Source organism: Sciurus carolinensis, chromosome 5 (genome assembly GCF_902686445.1).
Source record: "Sciurus carolinensis chromosome 5, mSciCar1.2, whole genome shotgun sequence".
NCBI classification, from domain to species: Eukaryota; Metazoa; Chordata; class Mammalia; order Rodentia; family Sciuridae; genus Sciurus; species Sciurus carolinensis.
This window is the reverse complement of record NC_062217.1, coordinates 110,869,768-110,893,223: the sequence shown is the minus strand read 5'-3', so window position 1 is coordinate 110,893,223 and position 23,456 is coordinate 110,869,768. Positions and strand designations below refer to the sequence as shown.

The 23,456-nt window shown below is 36.3% G+C and overlaps 1 protein-coding gene across 3 annotated transcripts in view; it reads right to left on the bottom strand.

Annotated features, from left to right (window-relative positions):
* Positions 1 to 23,456, bottom strand: part of Bicc1 (BicC family RNA binding protein 1) — a 270,647-nt gene that overhangs the window by 165,406 nt on the left and 81,785 nt on the right. For all 3 annotated transcript variants that reach the window (XM_047553385.1, XM_047553386.1, XM_047553388.1), the window contains exon 2: positions 8,942 to 8,988. In XM_047553385.1, coding sequence (XP_047409341.1) covers positions 8,942 to 8,988 — 47 coding nt within the window. The remainder of the gene's footprint in view (positions 1 to 8,941; positions 8,989 to 23,456) is intronic.

The window sequence follows — 23,456 nt, the reverse complement described above, 5'->3', positions numbered from 1 at the left end:
CAAGATAAATGTCAGGTCAAGAACCCAGAGAGAGAGGGAGAGAGACAGAGCGTGTGAACTCTATCTATGGAGGCCTCTCTCTGCCAGTGTGAAATCAGAATGCATCCTCATTTTATGTCACATACCTAGCAATGGCACTGGCACCAACCTTTCCTTTTCAGTTGGTGAATGCCAAAGAATACCAATTCTTTGTGTCTGTGACCAATTCAACAGTGCCAGAAGCTCATATAATTTTTAGGGATTTTGATATCACATCCACAGTGCAGATATTACAGCCTTACTATAATTTCACTTGTCAGGCTATATCCAAACTATTGTGCCCAGATACTGTTGCCACATTTAAAATGCATTACTGGTGGGAATGCAAATTGGTAAAACCATTATAGAGAGCAGTATGGAGATTCCTCAGAAAACATGGAATGGAACCACCATTTGACCCAGTTATACCACTTCTCAGTTTAAACCAAAAGGACTTAAAATCAACATACCACAGTGACAGAGCCACATCAATGTTTATAGCAGATCAATTCACAATAGCTGAACTATGGAGCCAACCTAGATGACCTCCAAAAAATGAATGGATAAAGAAAATATGGTATATGTATATACACACACATAAAACATAAATATATGTATACCATATGTATATGGTATATATGTATATATACATATATGTGTATATACATATATATGATATATATACCATATACATACATATATATATACACACATAGATGGAATATTCCATCATGTATATATGTGTGTGTGTGTGTGTATATATATATATATATATATACACACACATATATACACATAGATGACAGAATAAAACTTAGCTTTAAAGAAGAATGAAATTATGGCATTTGCTGGTAAATGGATGGAGTTAGAGAATATCATGCTAAGTGAACTAAGCCAAAAAGAACCAAAGGCCGAATGTTTTCTCTGATATGCAGATATAATTCACAATAGGGGGGTGGAATAGGGAAGAATAGAGCTACTTTATATTAAGTAGAGGGGAGTGAAGGGAGAGGAGGGGGTATGGGGAGGGAATGATGGAGTGAAACATACATTATTACTTCATGTACACATACGACTGCATGACTGATATGATCCTACAATATGTATAATCAGAAAAATGAGAGATTACACTCCATTTATGAGCTATCAAAATGTATAAATGCATTCTACTGTCATGTATAACTAATTAGAACAATTTTTTTTTATTTAAAAAAATGGCATGCTGATCTTGCTACTGCAAGTGAACAAAATCAGGGGAGGTCCAAGACCTAAGTCATATGAAAAATAAGAAACTGAGCATCTGAGGAAAAGCAGGCACAGCAGTGTAAGAACCTTCCTCACCCTGTTTAGACCTTTACATGGCAAAACAAGGGCAAATGGATGACGGAAAGCAGGGAAGGGCCCTAAAACTTAGCACTGCCTTAAAAAATTATATCTGAGATTGATTCTGCCCTATATCTCTGATAGGTGGTATAGATGGAACTTCAGTACTTTTGGGGAAATTTGCTTCTTGGGCTTCTTTCAATGTAAAATAATCTATGCTTTATAAACTGGAAACAATTTATGAATTCTTGGGCAAACTCAACCTATTTTAGCCACAATGAAAATCTTTATACATTGATCTTAGACACATCTCTAATAAAGTTCAATGTACATACTATCAGAATTTGTCCTACACCTTCCTGACAACAAAAAGACATAAATATATACATACCCGCATTAGACTTTCAAAGCGAAAGCAAAGCTCCTGTTATTAAAACTAACCAAACTAAATCCTTCTTTAATTAATGCCACCGTCTTCAAAATGGCTTCTGACCAATGCAAAAATGTTTACATTTGCATATCATCACTGTTGGTATAATTTTGATTCATCTATATAATGTGGACAAGTAGTTCTGAAGTCTTAATATCAATCATAAATAAGGAAGTTTGTATCTCAAGATCTTTCAATTAACCCTGACAATTCTCAGGAATTAAGGTAGGCTCTTAATCCATACAAAGAGAACATTTTACAAAATAACATATAAGCCTTTTTGACTAACACCAATAAATCCCTTAACTTATACTGCAAGTCAGTAATCAGGTCCTGCCTTGTGACCCTTTTTAAAAAATCCTACTTTATGAATTCAATTTGATTTCCTACATAATCCAAAGCTTTGAGTTTGGTTTCAAGAAATCATTTTAATCAATAACAACTAAACTTTCATGAGATGTTGATTTAAGATTATTACTATTCACTTGAAAAAATCATGGTAGCAATTAGATTACAATCACTACCATTAAAACATACACTTTAAAAGAATCTCAATGACATTTCCTGCTTTCATGTTTCCAGAAAGAAGTATAAAACAGCAAATGTGGTTTTCATAAAGTACTTGCACGAAATGACTGCCAAAATAAAAGCCACTATAGTTCAACTCAGTGCAGGTGCCTTAATGACATGCTATAAGAATATGGATTCAGCACCCAGATGCCCTATCCTCAAATGTACAAGGGACAGAAGCATAGAACTCAGAAGACCAGAAGAATGACTGATGAGTGTGTCACTTCATTTTCTTAATCTTTTCTCACTAACCCACGTTTAGACTCTCAATAGAAGACAGCAGATAGTAAGAAATAAAAATAAGATGAAACTATATCCTTAACAGTTTTACAAAAGATGATCTGACAACTTTGGGAGATGGGGTTCCTTTTTTCTAAGTCTCTTAAGTGATCAGTTACCCCTATATATGCAGTGGTATGAGAACCTGATCACTCAAACATCCTGAGCACCATAACCATTCCATGACCAGTAATAAGAGCTCAGTTTCCCTGAACAGTAACTTTTGGGCTTAAGGGTCCATTAGTAATGATATCCATTTGTGATGATCTTTAATTAAATTTGGGACCAATATTGTAATGCTGAAGGCCTTCTCAGTAAACCTTCTGAAACCACAGAGACATCACTCTTTACTGTATACCCTTTTTTAAATGTGAACTGTAAACCATGTAAAAATACCACCTATTGAAACTAATCTTAAAGCTTTCACACATCCTTATTTAAATCTATTTTGATTTTTTCCTATTTAAGCATAAGACTCAATGTTAGAAAACATACATTCATGGACAGTAGTTAATTTAATTCAATTTTAAATGATTGTTTTCATTAGCTTTTGTGTCACTGTGACCAAAGCAACTGACAGGAACAACTTAGAGGAAGAAAAGTTTATTTGGGTCTCATGGTTTCTGTCTCAGTCCACAGATGGTTTATTCCATTGCTCTGGGCCCAAGATGGGGCAGAACATCAAAGGGGAAGGGCCCAGCAGGGGTAAGCTCAGCTCAGGGCAGGGTCAGGAAACAGAGAGAAAGAGGAATGGGAAGGATCCACAGGAAGAATATCCGTTCCAGGGCATGCCCCCAGTGACCCACCTCCTCCAACCACACCCCACCTGCTCACAGTTACTACCCAGTCAGTCCACGTGAACTAGAATGAACTGATAATGTTACAGCTCTCATAATCCAATCGCTTTATCTCCGAATATTCCTGCATTAACAGAAGCTTTTAGGGGACACCTCATACCCAAATAACAAAAATAATTAAACCCAAATTCACTTCTATTATTAGAGGAATATCATGCATTCAACACATATAAAATAATGGTTAGTGGAAAAAGTAGAAGTAATTTTATGACCTCTGCAATCACTTTCATAAAACAATTCAAGTGGTCGTCAGTGAACAGCACCCAATATACTCATTTTGAGGTACAGAGGGAGCCAAACTTTCCTCAGAGCAATTTTCACTTGAAAGGCAACACTTGCCACTTTCTAGTCTCAAAATGCCAACATCAGTCTGCTTGCTCAAAAACAGAGTTTGAAGGTAATAAAAATATACCATGCAAGCTACTGAACATTACCTTGTTTATGTTAGTCATGCCATTAGCCTTTGTGACAAGGCACAGTTTATAGGCAAATTTTTCAAATAAACATACAATATATTTCTAAGAGTATAATATATTCCTTCATTCAAATATGTGATGTATACATTGAGAGAAAATACTCTACACAACCCAATGCAGAGGAAAACCTGGTTTTCACCAATTACAATGCTGATTGGATTTTGTCTTCTTCAGCCATCAATATGGATAATTCCCAAAGTATTTTCTTTGATGAGTCACACTTGTAATACAATAACTGTGCCCATCCCTACCTAATATACTGTAACACATTTTCCCCTCCAAGATCTGATCATAATCACTTTCACAAGAGGGGGAAAAAAAAGTGATTAAAAGGAAATAGGACAGACAGTGAGTAAGCCATGAACAACTGCCCAAAAACCACAGAAAACCTGGAAGATCATTTCCATGTGTCTCAATTAGATAGAATTACCATTAGACATGGACAAAGAACTAGAGAGAGTATTAATAAACTTGCATCTAATACCCCCTTCGTGTAGACAGAATCAAAAAATAAAAAGTACAATTACTGGAGAATTTTATAAAATTCTCTCCCTTTTCTCTACTCTTCCCCCCCACACACACACACACATTTGGGATGTATTCAATGCAAATTTGTAATCCCATCAAACAATCAGAAAACATTTAAAAAATCACATTAATATGCATCTTCAATGTGCAAGAGAAAAACTGAAGGTACATAAACAGTTCTCTTTCTTGTGTCTATTATCTATTCATTCTAGACAATTTAGAAATAACTTGTAATAAGCCAGGCATAGTGGAGCCCATCTATAATACCAGCAACTCAGAAGGCTGAGGCAGAAGGACAGAAAGTTCAAGGTCAAGCTCAACCACTGAACAAGACCCTGTGTCAAAATAAAAAAATAAAAAGGGTTGGGAATGTAGTTCAGTGGTAGATAACACTTACACTTAGGTTCAATACAAAGATGGTGAGAGGAGAGAAAGGACGAACTTGTAATAGGAAAAAAAATTTAGTATAAATGACTATAGAATTAAAATCTACAGATTAAACTGAATATCCAAATGTGATAAGTAACATTTAAGTTTTAGTAATTTTTTCTAATTATAGTAAATTTTTCTACATAATTATTTCCTCCTTTACAATGTGATGTTGATTGAATTATGTCTTCCAAAACTTTAAATGTTAAAATCCTAACCCCTGGGGCCTCAAAATGTGACCTTAGTAGGAAATCAAGTCAGTATAGACATAATAAGTAAGAATAAGACTATAGCAAAGCAGGGTGGACCACTGATCTGACATGACTGATATCCTCACAGAGGAAATTTGAACACAGATAGACACATGGGAGAATGCCAGATGAAGATGAAGGCAGAGATCTGGGTGAAGCTTCTGTAAGCCAAGGAACACCAAAGATCACCAGCAAATCATCACTAGAGAGGCATGCAACAAATTTCTCTCATGGCTCTTATATGGTATCAACCCCATTAGCACCTCGACCTTGGACTTACAGCCTCCAGAACCACGGGACAATACATTTCTATGGGTAAGCACAGTTTATGGCACTAAAGCCCTAATATACTACGACAAAAAGTTTCAAAGTATACCACACAAACACATTTATACTTTGACTACATTTTTTTTTTTTTTAACAATCTGGCATTTGGTGAACAGTACTTATAAAATCAGTTTCTCCAAATGCCCCAGCCCCTCCTTCCCTCTCAATGCTGCGGCTAGTTACTTAACTAAGCTGCTCTAACAGAACGTGAAGTAACACTTGCCATTACCAAGCCTGGGCATATGACCATGGCATGCCTCTCCTCTACACTCTCATCCTCTCACCGGCTCACATCTGAATGTGGTGAGAGGATGAGACACAGAAATAAAGACACAGAGATAAAGGCCATGCCATTAGGAACAGCCCTGCCACATCTAAGAAGAAATCTGGGCCTCTGTAACTGAAAGCAAGGGACAAACATACCACTAAGCTGGAATTCCTCTTAGAAGGTTACATGACAGATTTAAAAAAAAAAACAACAACAACGGACTCTTCTTCGGGTCATTATATTTTGGGTTTCTCATCTATAACAGCTTATTTATTAGTCTCGTACTCTAATACGAGGGGTAGCCTGCTGGTGAAACAGTGTGTAGAAAATGGTGTAAATCTCTGTAAGAAGCAGTAACTTTGACTCTTTGGGAGAAGTTCCAGGAACAGAAGACTGAACAGTCACTTTTATTATAGCTCTAAATATGATAACATATTTGACAATTTTACCATCTTCCAAACTGAAATTCAAATTATGGAAATCTACCAATGCTTATTCTGAAAGATATATTTAATTTTTTTTCTAATTTGAAAACTTAAATGAGAATCATTCTAACTGAATTTAGCATACTTTAATTAGTATAATTATACTAATATGATTTTCCATGTATTTTATGATACAAAATAACAAAGTCATATATAAAGTCTCACCCTCCTCCAATCCCCACCTTAGGGAGAGACACTATGAAACAAGGTAAGAACCCTTCAAGAGTTGGAAAAATTTTTTTAAATCATTAAGGTAGCAGAAATTGACATACAGGTACAGAAAGGTTTTAAATTTTGTTATACATACCCCAGAGTCAAAACCAAAAAGCATTCCAATAATAAATGCTTAGATCCTTCATATTTGCATTAATCTGAGATGATAAATGTATTTCTTCAAAGATTCTAATGAGTATCAATATGGCCTGTATCTTGTAAGTTTCCCACTATGTAATCACATGAACTATGTGAGGAGGCCAAAGTTCCTGGCAGATAACTCAAATCTTTTCTCCACCACTTCATTCTACCATAGATGAACCATGATGTCCACTTCTGTCTGGTCAAAACATCAGATTACTCTTCTGGAATCTGAGTTGTTTCCATTTTATTAAGTTACAGGTTTTTTTCCAGGTGAGTATACAAATGCTATATGGATACCTGTCTATCAAAAAGATACTTTCTATTGAACTAAAGAAGAAAATGAGAAAATATAATTTACTCCTGCTTATTCATAGAACTCACTAACCTGTGACCATGAATAGACTCTGTGTTTCCAACTTGTAGTTCTTGAGATGCCCATATGTTCCTAGATTCAAACATGTGCTTCCACTTAAACTGCTGGAATGTCTATATGGCTCTACAAAGGGTGATAAATACTAGAAAATCTTCTAAGAAAGAAAGTCCTTTACGATCATATCTACCAGATTTTGATTCAACTTTGAAAATGTCTGAACCACACAAAGCTGAGTGGTCTATTTTTTTATATCTATTGATGAGTTTAAAAAGAACAAAGAGAAAAACCTTTTCACAAAGAACATCCCACTTGTATTATCTATTCACCAACTAGAAGCAAAACTATGATTCCTGCCATCTGTTTTGTCTTACCTTTGCTGCCAAGTCTGCCCCAGTTAAACACCCAGGTACTGAGGTAAGCTGAACACTAACCACTGACTGATAATGCCATGCCAGAGGTTCCAAACATAGTACACGAACTTCAGTTGTATGTGCCTAAAGGAGGTGTATGAAACTGGTGTTCTGGTACATCCCATGTGACCAGCAGCACTGTTAACTTTTTAAATTTAAATCCCATTAGGAAAGATCTTCCCCTACAAGGAAGGCACTTCATCATACAGGACAGCCTACCCCACCTAGCACCATAAACCCACACATGATACCTATCAAGCATCAAGGGTAGCGCTGCATGAATTCATCCACCTCAAAGTCTCCTTATATTCAGCTTCTTTACCTAGAATGCCCTTTCCAATCCACCCAAACCTGCCTCTTCACCTACTCTAACTTCTACTCTTCTAAAAAGACATCAAGAAGCCCTCCCTAATCTCCTAAAATCCAAGGCAAGTGCTGATTCCTCTCTGAGGAAACTCCCAGACTATTCTACTGTCTGTTTATGTGTCTGTATCATCAGACATCTCATGTTCCATTAGAGCAGGAACTATGCTTGGCTCATTTTGGTCTCTCCAGTGTGTAGCACATAGCAAGTAGTGAATAAATACTTTTAAAACCAAGAAATGGCAATGTAAGCATCAGCTCTGACAATATTTGCTTTTAATATTCTTGGAAGGAAATGTAGATGAATGATGAAGATGGAAAAAACCTCAGAGAAGGCAGAAGAAGGAAGAGATATGTAAAAACAGGTATCTGTGGTTCCACATAGGTGTTTTATAAAGGCCTGATGACCCTCTCAAGTGCTATTTAGGCTCATCTTCAGACCCTGCTTCCCTTCCTCCAGAACTCCTGCATAGACATATTTCTGGGTCCCAACACAAGGACACTAATACCATACACCCAAATGAACAAAAGAAAGAAGAATGTGAACTCAAGTCAACATTTTTTAAAGGGATAGGCATCTTCCCTTTCTATAAAACACTCATTTTGAGAAATGGTGCTAGAAATCATCAACTACCTTTCATAATTTCTCATAATCATTTTTCAATCAGATCCAGCTCTCATTTTACCTTGCAACATGTGGCTTGCCCAACTGGTCTCATTAAAGGTCTGAACTTTCAGGAAACAGCAGGAACAGAATGGGCATAGGGACCAATCGTGAGCTAGTACCTTCTATTGATTACAGTTTCCTGCCCAGAAATAAGGTAAGCTGTTATGGATTCCTGTCTACCTCCCAAATCAGGCATGTTGTTTAGGGAAGGAGGAAATATGATAGCAACAAAAGAAGATGATCAGGACAACACTGTTGATTTCTGTGTGAGAAATTCATCTGGATGCCTCTATTATCTTCTTGCTTTCAAATAAAACCTTCATTGGATTTGTCCCAGAAGGAACCTTCTTAGAATGGTCAAGTCCCATACAGCATCCCTCCCTTACCCTGCTCGCACTGTTTTCAGTTAAATTATCCAAACCCATTCTCCTTCACAGGGAAGGGGAACCCTCAGGGGCCTCCAAGACAGCTGTTGAAATGGGGCTATGACCCCTTACCAATCCCCAAGGCAAGAATAAAACACAACTTACCTTCTGAAAAAAGTCTTCCCCACTTCTGCCTTTTCCTTCAGCTGCAGCTGTAAATAAAAATGTATACATTTAAAATAGTTTCTCTTTTCAATTTATGTATTCAAAAACTCTTGAGTATCAGGAATGAGAGTACAAAGGTAAACAGACGCCATCCCCACTCTCCCAAAGCACAGTGCCTCATCATGATGAAAAGTTGATAAATAATAAATCACAAATTCCAATCAATTGCATAGCTTAGGTTATGTAAAGACTTGAAAGACTAACAAGTCTCTATTGCCATAGACACAAAAGTGACCTCCTCCTTTCAGAGTGAAGAAACTACACGAACAAATGCAATGAACGAAGTCATCAGCTCCAGTGCTCCAAGCACTTCCTATCTGTAATCGATCACAGGTGGGAGGTGGCTTTGCCAACAGGTGGCTCACCATACATGGTCTACTTTCGAGTCCTTTCAGTTTTATGCTTCACAATGATTATATACTCTGCTTGAATTTCACTGGCATCCTGTACTGCTATAATTCACTCCATCATTCACATATACCAAGTGAGAGACAAAACATGAGAATGAGATAGTAAAAATGCTGAAGATCAGAGCCAACAACAAACTTCATGTGAGATTAATTAAAAGGTTATTGCATTTGAATAACATTTTTATATCTAAGGGTAGCTTATAAATTTAGGACAAACCCAGTTCTCTGCCTAAGATAAAAAAAAAAAAAAAGTTTCCTGTGATTGGCAATCTTTCATTCATCTGTGGTGAGGATGGGGAATCTAAGCGGAGAGAAGAAACAAAAAGTCAACACCATCTTGCTTGCAATTGTCTTGGACTGCATGGTTTCCAGGGCAAAACCCAAACAGGACTCTGATTCAGGTGTAGGATGCAACTGTAGTTACCTGAGGAACCAACTCCTGGCAAAGACAAGAAAGAACCTGGGACAAGAACTTCTGGAAATCAAAGTCTAGAAGACCATGGTAACTCAAATGTCTGCAGGCAATGACATAGCAGGGAAGTTTATGTGTGCATATGTGTGTGCCAAGTACCTACTATAAATCTGGTATGTTAGGTGAAGAATTCAAAACTCAAAGAAAGTCTTTCTGCCCTCAAAGAAGTAACAAGTATTAAAATTTAAATTCTTTTCCCCACCAACTCTAATTTCACAGTTAAATAAAGGACACCTTCTACAATACCTTTTAATCTTTTCTTTTTGCACAAATTCTGCACAATCAACAATGAACTGAGCAAAGACATTGATATGGACCAGCTGAATCCTCTATTTCCACAAATGAAATCCTTTGAAATTTACTCAACAAACTATGATTTTCACTAACTTGGTAATGTATCAGTATTAAAGTTTTAAAAAGAAACAAAAGAAGTTAAATTAAACAAACTGGCAAATGTAACTAACCCTAGCAGGAGGGGCCACCAAGGCAAAATCAAAACTCAATAACCAAGACCAATGACCCAAACCTAGTAACAAGTGCCATGGGGCCCTTCAACTCAGCTAGTTTTTGGGCCATTTAAGGTTAAAAATAGTTAACAAACAAGTACTCAATGACACCTATGGTGGCTTGGCAGTGAAAGTAGCAAAGTCATGAAGATTTGAAAAAAAAAATCTAGCAACTTTAAGGAAACTAATCTTTGAAAAGTAATTTTTAGAATTAAAGATATTCTACAAGGTCAATCATGCAAAGTAAATAATTACCCCCCCTTATCATAGGAACTCCTTATCAACTTATAATTCATCCCTTTAAATTTCAAGATACAATTACCTTCCATTACAGAAATCTCCTTTAGGACACTTATTTTGCTCATGACAAACTCATTATGATTCATGACCTCAAAGGGCTCCTCAAGGGCTAAGGTTGCAGTTGATGTGTCTAACATGCATGAAGCCCCGGGTTCACTCCCCAGCACCACACAACAAAAATCTCCTTCATTCCATGTCTATCAAAACACTAAAGAGATTTCACAGAATGGCCCTTCAATCCCTATATGAATAAAAAGGGGGAAATTGTTTTTAGTTAGACCCAAACTACAATTAAGTATGTTCCAAGAAAAGAAAAGAAAAAAAAAAAAAAAAGCTTAACATTTAACCAGAAACCCACACATTTAGCAAGCTTTTGACTTGCAAAGGAATGGCAGGGCAGGGAGCCAGAAATAGCATATTCATTGGCAACAAAAATCTGATCTTTTTTATTCCAAGGGCTAATGTACAGTAGAACCTCCCTTTATCATAGGGGATACACTCCAAGACCCCCAGTGGACGCCTGAAACTGCAAATATAGCCAAACCCTATGTATGCTTTCTTCCTGTACATACGTATCTGTGGTAAAGTTCAATTTATAAATTAGACACAATATGAACAATAAAAACTGATTTAAAAAAGAACTATAATAATACACTGTAATGAATCAGCGTTATCGTAGTGAATATGGTCTGTCAAACTATCTTACTATACTGTACTTATCTTTCTTCCTGTGATGTTGTGAGATGACACAATGCCTAGGTGATAACATGAAGCGAGGAATGATGCAGATGTGTGTTCGGTTACTACAGGAGGGTTACTTGGACACAAGCACTGTGAAACTGTGACAGTTGATCTGATGACTGAGATGGCTACTAAGTGATTAGCAGGTGGGTAGGGCATACCATGTAGATTCGCTGGACAAATGGAAGACTCAGACCCCAGGCAGGACAAAGCAAAGCAGTACTAGACCTCATCACATAACTCAGAATGTCACATAAAACTTAAAATTACATATTTCTGGAATTTTCCATTTAATATCTTCATCCCACCACTAATCATAGGTAAATGAAAATGGAGATAAGGGAAGTCTTACTGTGTAAGAAACTACACATCTGAACCTTATTTTTCTTAAATTCTGATGTGCGAATTTCCCAGGTTCCTAGGGATTCCAGTAGAACACAAGGGGTTGGGTTCCTAGTAAGATTATTGTCTCAGATACTAACAATGGTTAGTCCCAGTTATTGGCACTTCCTAGAAAGCATCCTTATTTCATTGCCAGGTTGATGGGTCTTCTGAAGAATTTCTATTGACTTTAACCAGGAAACTGTCAAGGCCATCGAAGCCAATCAAACATGATCAAACAGATATCCTTCTGTGTCCAAATATGAGAATCCCATTCTTACTCTCAAACATACTCTAAATTCCTGAGTATGAAAATAAAAATTCCTTCAAGAAATGAAAGTGAGGGATTGGGGGATTGAGGTCATTGCAAAATATCTTTCTCAATATGAATCTAGACATTTAAAATGTTAATTGTATAGATCAAGAAGAAAACAGAAAGAAGTTCACTCTTTTATTCCACAAACATCTGGGTCCTGTACCAATGAAGAGATTGAGCCAAGTCCCTATTCAACTTACAGCCCTGACCCATAAAATATTCAAAGCTACCCAACTAAAGAGAGCCAAAATGAGTTTTCCATAGTCACAACTTTATCCAAATTAAATTTATTACGAATTTAATTTTGCTATTCTTATTGCAGACAATGCCCTAAAAAGCTACTAATTTTACACTCAACCAAATAGTAGACCTGAACAGGTACTGTTAGACCTGCAGAATAAAGGGTATTCTAGGGAGACCACTGGAGACTTGAATTTCAAGAAAAAAAATATGAAGGATGATAATATCTTAACTCAAATCATTTCCTTTTAGTTGTCTGGAGAGCAAAATGTTGCCTGTGAAATAAGTCAATCTATACTTCAAGGCATGGTATTCCTTAACATTTGAGGTCTGATTATATTCTGTAGTAAAATAGTTCTACTGGTCTTATGCAATCTTTTAAGCAAATAATCCCTCATCTTTTTTACACCACAATAACATGAACACACACGATGATGTATCGGGTTTTTTAAACTGTCTTTACAATATGACTTCTGTCTGATGTTCCAAAATTTATACACTTGAATTTTAAAAACCTGGGATTATTCCTGCCAATGAAAGCAATTGTCTTTATTTTCATGACACAGAATGCCAGGATTAAATTACTTTAATACTACTGAAACATGGCTGGCTAAATGTGCAGGTGAAGCATTTCATATTTGAAGCTGAACAATTCATTTTTATGTTTATTATAATTTCTAGTGCTTTCCCATACTTTATTTCATATTTCTGTTTCACAAGAAATATGGGATGGCAAAAGCCACTGCCAGCAAAAACAGCAAGAGTTGAAACAGGTGTAAACTATTACAGTCCCCCTAAACTACAGGGCATGTTTAGTTAATTACTGGATTAAAGGGGTGTGGGGGGAAGCTTCATTTTAAATTCTTCCTAGGGCATATAGAAACTTATGTTGAAGTATCCTTTTCATTTTGAAATGCTTTTCTTTAAAAAAAATTTTTTTAGTTATAGATGGACACAATATTTTTTTTACTTATTTATTTATTCATTTTTATGTGGTGCCAAGGATCAAACCCAGTGCACCACACATACTAGACAAGCACTCTACCACTGAGCTACAACACCAGCCCCTTGAAATGCTTTCTATTACATTTGATGCTTTACAGACCTAAATCTAAAAACATGAGTATGGAATATATTTAAATATTGCCTTGACAAACAATGGGGTTCTTTCCCCTTATAGAATTTTAGCAAGAAATAAAGTTAAAATTATATAAATAATAACTGGTAATTCTCCAAATCTGTAAAGACTCAGGGCACTCTCGGTTTTTTAATACAAGTCACCCATAGCCCATTTGTAACCAAGAAGAAGGCTGCTGTATCTTTAAGTCACCTGACAGATAAATGCAGCCACTCAGGTAGCATGATTCTCCTGTAAAATATTTTACTCAAGATGTAAAACCTTCAATTATTGTGTCAATTTAATCCATATGCTAAAACAGCTATACCATATGTTTTATTCTGTGTATTAACTGCTTCCAGAAAACTTCCCTGATAGTTTGGCCAACTCTACTCAAAAAGCAATCAGTAAAAGATGTAGCAGATACAGTTTCTATATACTTCCAGAGAAACTTTTTTATGTCCATGAATTATATCTGTCACTTTGGCATGCAAAGTTCTGAGAACTGACTGAGAAAAGAATAGACATTGAGTCTATTTTTAAAGTTTCTTCCACTTCTCAACGTTTAAATTTAAGTTTAAATTTCAGCAGTGAAAAGTGTCATCTAAATGCTGTATATCTATCTCAGTAAGCAGAGAGATTTTCAGATACCATCTTTCCCAAAACTCCCTGATTCTCAAGAGCTCACTATGAACAAATCAAAGTCCGTATGCCCTCCAGAAAAAAATTAAGTACACCTGCTGAGAAAAGTAAAAAAGAAATAGACAAAAATAAATAGGATATTTATCTTACAGTGGCTGGATTAAGAATGGTTTTCTAGATTTTTTCTTAAACAATCTTGCAGTTAAATTTCAATGGTCAAAAATGCAAAACTGAATTGAGGTTTTTTTTAGTATAAACAAAATTACATAATGATGTTAATTCTGTATAAAAGTGTTACGTGTTCGTATACAAATATAAACACACATGTATATTTGAATGCATGTGTGCATGTTTATATACACACACACATAATGTACATTAAGAAAACAAAAAGGATAAACGCCAAAATATTAGTAGTTGTTATCTGAGTGTTAGAATTACCAGGTGACTTATAAGTTTCTCCTTTATATTTTTCAGAAGACCTTTAGTTAGACTTCTATTGTTTTTTAATTGGAAAATCAGATAAAAATAATTTTGAAATCCTCCTTCTTATGTGAGAATGATCCAAGGTATTACCATGAATGGCTTCTTAGAGCATCATTTTCTGCCCATAGTGCATAAGTCAATCTGACAAAAGTAATATAGTCTTAATATAAATAAAAGTCAACTAAGGAGACAGCATCAATTAGTCTGGCCTGAGGCCATAACACTATTTGACAACTTTGAAGATTTACATAATATCACAGATGGAAAATACCATTACACCAGGTATAGATCAGAGGCCTTAACCTAGGACTTCCTAGATTGAAATACTGATTGTGTACAGATCTCAATGAAAAAGTTTTAATAATGCCTATAGTGAGAAACTTCATAGCTAAAAACACTAAACAATATTTGGAAAACCTCCAAGTCATAACCAAACTCAAAAGACATAAATAGTTGGAGTTCTGTTTTGCGATACCCGCTGCTTCATTCTTTCTGCTAAGGATTGCTTTAGCTATTCTGGGTCTCCTATTTTTCCAAATGAATTTCATGATTGCTTGATCTATTTCTATGAGGTCAATGGGATTTTAATTGGAATTGTATTGAATTTGTATAGCACTTTTGGTAGTATGGTCATTTTGACAATATTAATTCTGCCTACCCAAGAACATGGGAGATCTTTCCATCTTCTATCTTCTAAGGTTTTCTTTAATTTCTTTCTTTAGTGTTCTGTAGTTCTCATTGTAGAGGTCTTTCACCTCTTTTGTTAGATTGATTCCCAAGTATTTTTTTTTTTTAGGCTATTGTGAATGGCGTAGTTTTCCTAAATTCTCTTTCAGAGGATTCATCACTTATGAATAAAAATGCATTAGATTTATGAGCACTGATTTTATATCCTGCTACTTTAGAGCAATAGTAACAAAAATGGCATGGCATTGGCACCAAAATAGACAGGTAGATCAATGGTACAGAATAGAGGACACAGAGACAGACCCAAAAACAGTTTTCTCATACTAGACAAAGGTGCCAAAACATACAATAGAGAAAAGATAGCCTGTTCGACAAATGGTGCTGGGAAAACTGGAAATCCATATGCAATAGAATGAAATTAAACCCCTATCTCTCACCCTGCACAAAACTCAACTCAAATGGATCAAGGACCTTGAAATCAGACCAGAAACCTTGCACCTTATAGAAGAAAAAGTAGGTCCAAATCTTCATCATGTCGGCTTAGGATCAGACTTCCTCAACATGACTTCCAAAGCACAAAAAATAAAAGCAGGAATCAATCACTGGGATAGATTCAAACGAAAAAGTTTTTTTCTCAGCAAAGGAAACGATCAGCAATGTGAAGAGAGAGCCTACAGAGTGGGAGAAAATCTTTGCCACTCATACTTCAGATAGAGCACTAACTTTCAGAATCTATAAAGAACTCAAAACACTTTACACCAATAATACAAATAACCCAATCTACAAATGGGCTAAGGATATGAACAGACACTTCACAGAAGATCTGCAAGCAATCAACAAACATATGAAAAAATGTTCAACATCTTTAGTAACAAAAGAAATGCAAATCAAAACTACCCTAAGATTCCATCTCAACCCTATTAGAATGGCGATTATCAAGAATACAAACAGCAATAGGTATTGGCGAGGATATGGGGAAAAAGGTACACTCATACACTGCTGGTGGGGTTGCAAATTAGTGCAGCCACTCTGGAAAGCAGTGTGGAGATTCCTTAGAAAACTTGGAATGGAACCACTATTTGACCCAGCTATCCCACTCCTTGGCCTATACCCAAAGGACTTAAAATCAGCATACTACAGTGATGCAGCCACATCAATGTTCACAGCTGCTCAATTCACAAAAGCCAGATTGTGGAACCAACCTAGATGCCCTTCAATTGATGAGTGGATAAAGAAACTGTGGTATAAATACAATGGAATATTACTCAGCCATAAAGAATAATAAAATTACGGCATTTGCAGGCAAATGGATGAAATTGGAGAATCTCATGCTAAGTGAGATAAGCCAATCCCAAAAAACCAAAGGCCGAATGATCTCTCTGATAAGTGGATGATGGTACATAATGGGGGGGTGGGAGGGAGGCAAGAATGGAGGAAGGGTGGATTGTATAGAGGAAAGAGGGGTGGGAGGGGAGGGGGGAAGGGAAAAATAACAGATTGAGACAAACATCATTACCCTATGTATGTGCATGATTACACAAATGGTATGACTCCACATATAACTAGAGAAATAAGTTTTACCCCATTTGTTTACAATGAATCAAAATAAATAAATTTAAAAAGAAAAAAAAGACAGACACTTCACAAAATACATGAATCAAAAAGAGAAAAATGTATATGTATACATTTTCAATTAGAGACTGCTTTTTTTTTTTTAAAAAGGCCACTTTTACTACATGTCCAAGGACAACATCTTATGAATTTACTACATTCTACAAAGGCTTGATGCCTAAGAGTATGAAAGAAAAGAAATGGATTATCCAGGGCAACTTGGGCCAAGAACATGAGCCATCAGCTGAACTACACCAATAATCTAAGAAATCCTTCAAGGCCATTTTTTAAATTGCATTTCTCACCAAATATTTTAATAAAACTAATAAAAACTGCAAAGATTGTGACAGGAATAGAGGCAAGAGTTCTGATCTAACGTTGGGGACCACTGCTGCTTCTGTGAAGGCTTTGCAAACTACATTCTCAAAATGCAGATTGCAGGGGATTTTTTTTTTCCATGTGTCAAATCTCTCCAGGCAACATTCCAGTGCTGGGGACTAAGGCAGCGATGGCCCTGCCAAGCACAGGGGACAGCAGAAGCAAGAAGGGGGCCAGAGTTCTCTCGAATCTATGGGATTTTAGTTTCATAAAGCATCTGTTGCTGTCACATGTAGGAAAACAGATAACTGCAAAAATCTGAGAACATCTAAATTAACTGAAAACTCTCAGGCAACTTTTAACTTGAACTCTTCCAGTAACTCTGGCTGAGAGATACTCAGACTTCAAATTTATTGGTTTAACAATGAAGACTTCCTTGTGACTGATGAGGCCAACGTACATCAATGGAACTTCAGTCTGGCTGATTAACAGGTACTTTGGTCATATCAAATGTCTTCCTTTCAGACTCTATTTCTTCTCTCACAAACATATTCCTGAAGCATCAATTAGTCTGGCCTGAGGCCATAAACTCTGAGTATTTACATAATATCAGCTCGTGTTTAAAAAAAAAATCAGCAGGCTAGGGCTGTAGCTCAGCAGTAGAGTGCTTGCCTCGCTCACATGAGGTGCTGGGTTCGATCATCGGCACCACAATAAATAAAGTAAAGGTATTGTGTCTGTCTACAACTAAGAACATTAAAAACACAGCACTTTTATCAAAAATTAAAGGATGTAAATGGACTGTATATATTTTAACATAATTATGAATACCTAATACACCACAGTGAGCTTATACTGACCTTCCAATTGAGCTATGCTATCTGATAGCCACCAGCCACATGCAGCTAGTGAGTGAGCACTTGGAACGCAGCTAGTCTGCAAGCTCAGAACTGCTGTAAGATTTTGAAGACTTATTACAAAATTAGTAAAAATCTCATTAATTTTTTTACTTATATTTGAATGATTCGACTTTAATAGATAGGATTAAACCAAAATATATTATTAAAACTAATCTCACCTGTTTCATTTCCACTCTTCTCAAGGTGGCCATAAAACTTAAAATTACATTTGTGGCTCACATTATTTTTCCATTGTACCAAACCACCATAGGGAATAACAACTTACTTCACTGTTATCCAAGGAGGACTGAAAGATTCAAATAGAGAGCACAGCCAGAGGCTACGAGGGACTGATAACAAAGAATATTTCCAAATAGCAGGAGTCAGCAGCTAGAAATCAAAGTTGTATCTGTCTTAACCTCCTGGAAACATTTTGAGAGGGGAATAAAAAGCCTTGTTGGTACTTTTGGGGGTGGTGGGAAGGTTAAAGAATTAGAGCCAGTTTGAATAAAATATGTAACATTAATAATCATTTCCTTAATATCCTGCTTTGGCCCAACCCAAAGCCATGAAACTATTTAAGAGTTTATGTGGATGGCTATTTAATGGAATGAAGTTTATATTTCTTTTGTGTTTATAATAACATGGCAATGGGGCAAGCCAACTTGTTTTAAATCAGAAACAAATGTGTTCCCGGCATGTTTGAAGTTCAGGTTATACGCAGAAAGGCAGTGTTACTTTACTATTCTCTCCTCTTCCTGGGGAATGGGGTAGGGCAAAGAAAAGACACACGTCTTTCATCAGGGCTACTCTTATTCATCCTTATGTCAGAAGAGTCATGCATTGATTTATATAAAATTTATTTATCACCTTGGGTATATAGAGAAAAGATAAAAGTTGTGAAATGAAAAACCTCTGAGTTCATCTCTAGGCTTGCAACTAACGAGCAGCAGAACTCTGAGCAAGTTCTCTACCTCCCCAGGGCTCTGCTTTCACCTCTCCAGATTGCAAATAGGTACCCTGTGAGTATTTAATAAACGGAAACCTTCAATCTTGACCTTTAAGAACTTAGTTGAGTAATAACATGACAAGACTCTAACAGGCTGAGGGTTAGAGAAGAGTCACAGATAATACAGTGCAGAAATTCCAAGAAAGAATATATAGGGAGCTTTTGAGCTGATTATTAATGTCAGTTTTAGACGTGGAGACATGGCAAAAGGGAATTCTGGGCAGAGAAAATGCTGTGATACTCAGGTCTTACTCCAAAATTCTGATTTCCTTTTTAAATACTTCAAAACACCTGAAATAGCACTTGTGCCTCAAGGGAACCAGAAGGTAAGGATGGTAGAGATGAAGCTGAGCCCTCAAGTGACTGGAGAAGTGAATTTGAGTTGGCTTACACTGGTTCTTCAACAGAGGAAGTACACTCCTCAGAGGGGCATTTGGAAATACGTGGGTTTTGTTTGTTGTTTAGTTATCACAAGGCATCTGAGGCAGAGGGTTCAGGGGTGTTGACACTTAGTATCCAGGAGCCAGGGTGCTCACAAGACAGTTGAGCTGGAGTATAATATTAGCAGTGCTGGCAGAGGGCTTCTGTTAGCAATGCCTTTTCTTCAGTACTTATCTATGCTACTTTTTCTTTCTTCACTGTCAGTGACTCAGACTTAGTAAAAGACCACGTACTGTCATTAAACTAGAATAACTATTCCTACTCAGGATGAGAATTTGCTCCTGGGTTCTCCATGTCTAGTTCTAATGCAATCCAGCTCAGGCCACAGCTGATATAATGCTCCATCTGTGGGGACTGATCTGTCAAAGACAGTTCCAGAGCAGATCCACCTTGAAATTCCTCAGCATACAAGGCCATTCCCTTGCTGGGGCAAGTCAACACAATCTCACCGAAGCAGAATGTGTTTCACTACTTCACTCTAAAAGAGGAACAAAAGCAAAGCCAAACAGTCAGCGGAGAATGAGGAAGAGATGAAGGAAGAAGGAAAAGGAAAGAGAAGGAAGAGAGGGAGGAGGAGGAAAGAAAACCAGGGAGAAGAAAAGGGAAAGATAAGAAAAGACAGGGTGTGTTTGATGGTTTAGATCTAGAACATGGCCCAGTAGCTCATGCATTGAAGGTCTGGTTTTCAGTGCAGCCATGTCCAGAGGTAGGGCTCTTGGGAAGAGGGATCCTGTGGGCTCTGATCGCAGAGTGGAGAGCTGAATCACTGATAGCTGAAGGAACTACTGGGAGGAGGTGGAAACTGTAGGAAGGTGGGGCATGGAAGCAGATCATGGGGCAAGTCCTTGGGAAGTATCTGTCTGTCTGTTTCTCTCTCTCTCTCTCTCTCTCTCTCTCTCTCTCTCTCTCTGCTTTTTCTGGCTACCAAGTACCATGAGCTGAGCAGCTGTCCTATGCTAAGTTTTCTACCAGGACGCTCTGACTCACCTCAGGTACGACAGTGATAGAGCCAGCTGCCCATGGCCTGAAACCTCTGATACCAGGAACCAAAAAACTCTTTCCTCCTGTAAGTTGCTTATTAGATATTTTGGTCAGAGCAACAAAAAGATTATTAACACAGTGGAGAATGGTCAAAGAGAAAGTAGGATGGCAGAATTTAACAATTAGTATTATCCTAAAAAGAAAGAAAGTAATGTACTCCCCTTAATTACCCGCCACCAAGTAAGGTATTCTTAAAGAATAACACTCAAAGAACAAGAAAGAAAGTGTGTAAATTAAAAATAAGGCAAAACAACACAATTCTACTCAAGATTTGGAAAAACATTTGTAAAACTAATTAGAACAATTTTTTTTTAATTTGGAAAAATTTTTAAATTCTCCCAGAAAGAATAAGAGGCCATATTTAAAATAAAGAAAAATCTCTTGTAAAAACAATTAATCCAAGAATTCAAAAACCAACTACCTCAATTTCCAGAAAAACTGAAAATAGGTAAACTATAAACCAGACGTTTAAAGAAAAAAAATCAAAGAAATGACTAAAAATTTTCCAGAAGTATTTATATTAGTAAAGCTAACTATATTTGTAGCTAAATATAAAGTACTCAAATTAAGGCATATCCTTTTGAAATTTCATATCTGTAGTAAAAATATTTTAAAACACTTCAGAGAAATAAAAATCAGTCATAGACAATTAGAATGGTATCAGAATCCTCATTTAAGCCAGGGGAAGCCAAATGACAAAGGAAAACAGCCTGAAATTCTAAGGGGAAAATTTTTTCAACCCATAATTCTTTACCAACTAAGTTAAAGGATGTGGTGATATTTTTAGGCATTCAAGTTACAACACAAAACCAAAAATATAAATAAGTAAAAACTTTCCTAGTATTTTGTATTAGTAGAGACTGTGCTCCAAAGTGAAGAAATAGGACAAGTAAGTGAGAGACTTTTCTTAATACAGGAAACTGGGAATTAAATACAGAAAAGAGGGTGAGGGAGGGTCCCAGGATGAAAGCAAACTCTCAAGATGACAGCTGTGCAGCCAGCCCAGAAGGCAAATGGGAAGGGATGCAGTTGGACAATAGACTTCAAGTTGTCCAGAAGGAACTGATAAATTTCTTATATTTTGGCCATGTGAAAATTATACTGACATGACTAGAGATGTGGAAAGAATTTGTGATGGACATATAAAATATTTAAGCCACATTAAAACAATAAGGCGATTATCAACTCCAGGAAAAACAAAATTCTGACGAAAAAAGGAAATGAAATATTTGTATTTTCTTTGGCATTTCAGGGGAAACTAACAGCACAGATGATTTAACCAAATTTGTGATTAAATTTATTGGGAAGAGAAGGAAGGAAAAAGTGGAAAACTAAATCCTTTATTCCATACAAGAGTATAATAGAAAATATCTAAAGGTAAAAATTTGGGAAAAAGCAATAAGGTATGGAGAGACGATATGAGAAAAAACAATACAAATTAAAAATGGCTACATCTAAGAAACAAAGCATTGTCTCTGTGTCCTCTATGCTGTACCATTGGTCCACCTGTCTATTTTGGTGCCAATACCACGCCATTTTTGTTACCATTGCTCTGTAGTATAGTTGAAGGTCTGGTTTATGATACCACCTGCTTCACTCTTCCTGCTAAGGATAGCTTTAGCTATTCTGGGTCTCTTATTTTTCCAAGTGAATTTCATGATTGCTTTCTCTATTTCTATGAGGTACATCACTGGGATTTTAATTGGAATTGCATTGAATTTGTATAGTGCTTTTGAAAATATTAATTCTACCTATCTAAGATGCCCTTTGATAGATGAATGGATAAGAAACTGTGGTGTATATATACACAATGGAATATTATTCGGTCATAAAGAAAAATAAAATTATGGCATTTGCAGGTAGATGGATGGAGTTGGAGAATATCATGTTAAGTGAAATTAGCCAATCCCCCAAAACCCAAAGCCGAATGATTTCTCTGGTAAGTGGATGATGATATACAACAAGGGATGGGAGGGATGCAAGAATAGAGGAAGGATGGATTGTATAGAGGAAAATGAGGGGTGGGGTGGGGGCAAAGAAAAATAACGGAATGAGACAAACATCATTACCCTATATTCATGTATGATTATGCAAATGGTTTGACTCTACTTCATGTACAACAAGAGAAATGATAGTTGTACCCCATTTGTGTACAAATAATCAAAAATTTTTTAAAAAATTTAAAAAAAAGAAACAGCATGATTTTATGGAGAAGAACATTGTGATTTCCTTGTAAGACTTTTTATCCTACATTATTTTTAAACTTTGTGCATGTGTCATTTGATAATTCTTAATATGCTATCCTATTTTAGTTTAGTACTAATACAACAGAGAATACAAAAAGGCAGGAATGATAATCTCACCTAAGATCATGGCAAATGGTCTAAATCCTCCCCTATAAACCACCCAAATTTGTATGTTGAAATCCTACCCCCAAGTATTGGGACAGGGGTACTTTGAGAGGTGACTAGGTCCTTGTGAATAGGATTAATGCTCTGATTTTGAACCTAGACAGATTCCTCACACCTTTCACCATGTAAGAACCCAGGTTTAAAAGCACCGTTTATGAACCAGAATGTGGGGCCTCACCAGACACCAAATCTCCTTAGCTTGTACTTAGCTTGTACTTTCCAGTCTGCAGAAGTATAAGAAATAAATTTCTATTGCTTACAAACTACCCAATCAATGGTATTCCATGACAGCAGCCCAAACCAACAAAACACCATTATGACTACATTTTATAAGTACAAGGTGAAGCTAACATTTACCCACAACTTGTAATGATGGAAATTATGCTTTTACTTTGTTTATAATCTATTATTATTTATATTTATCCTT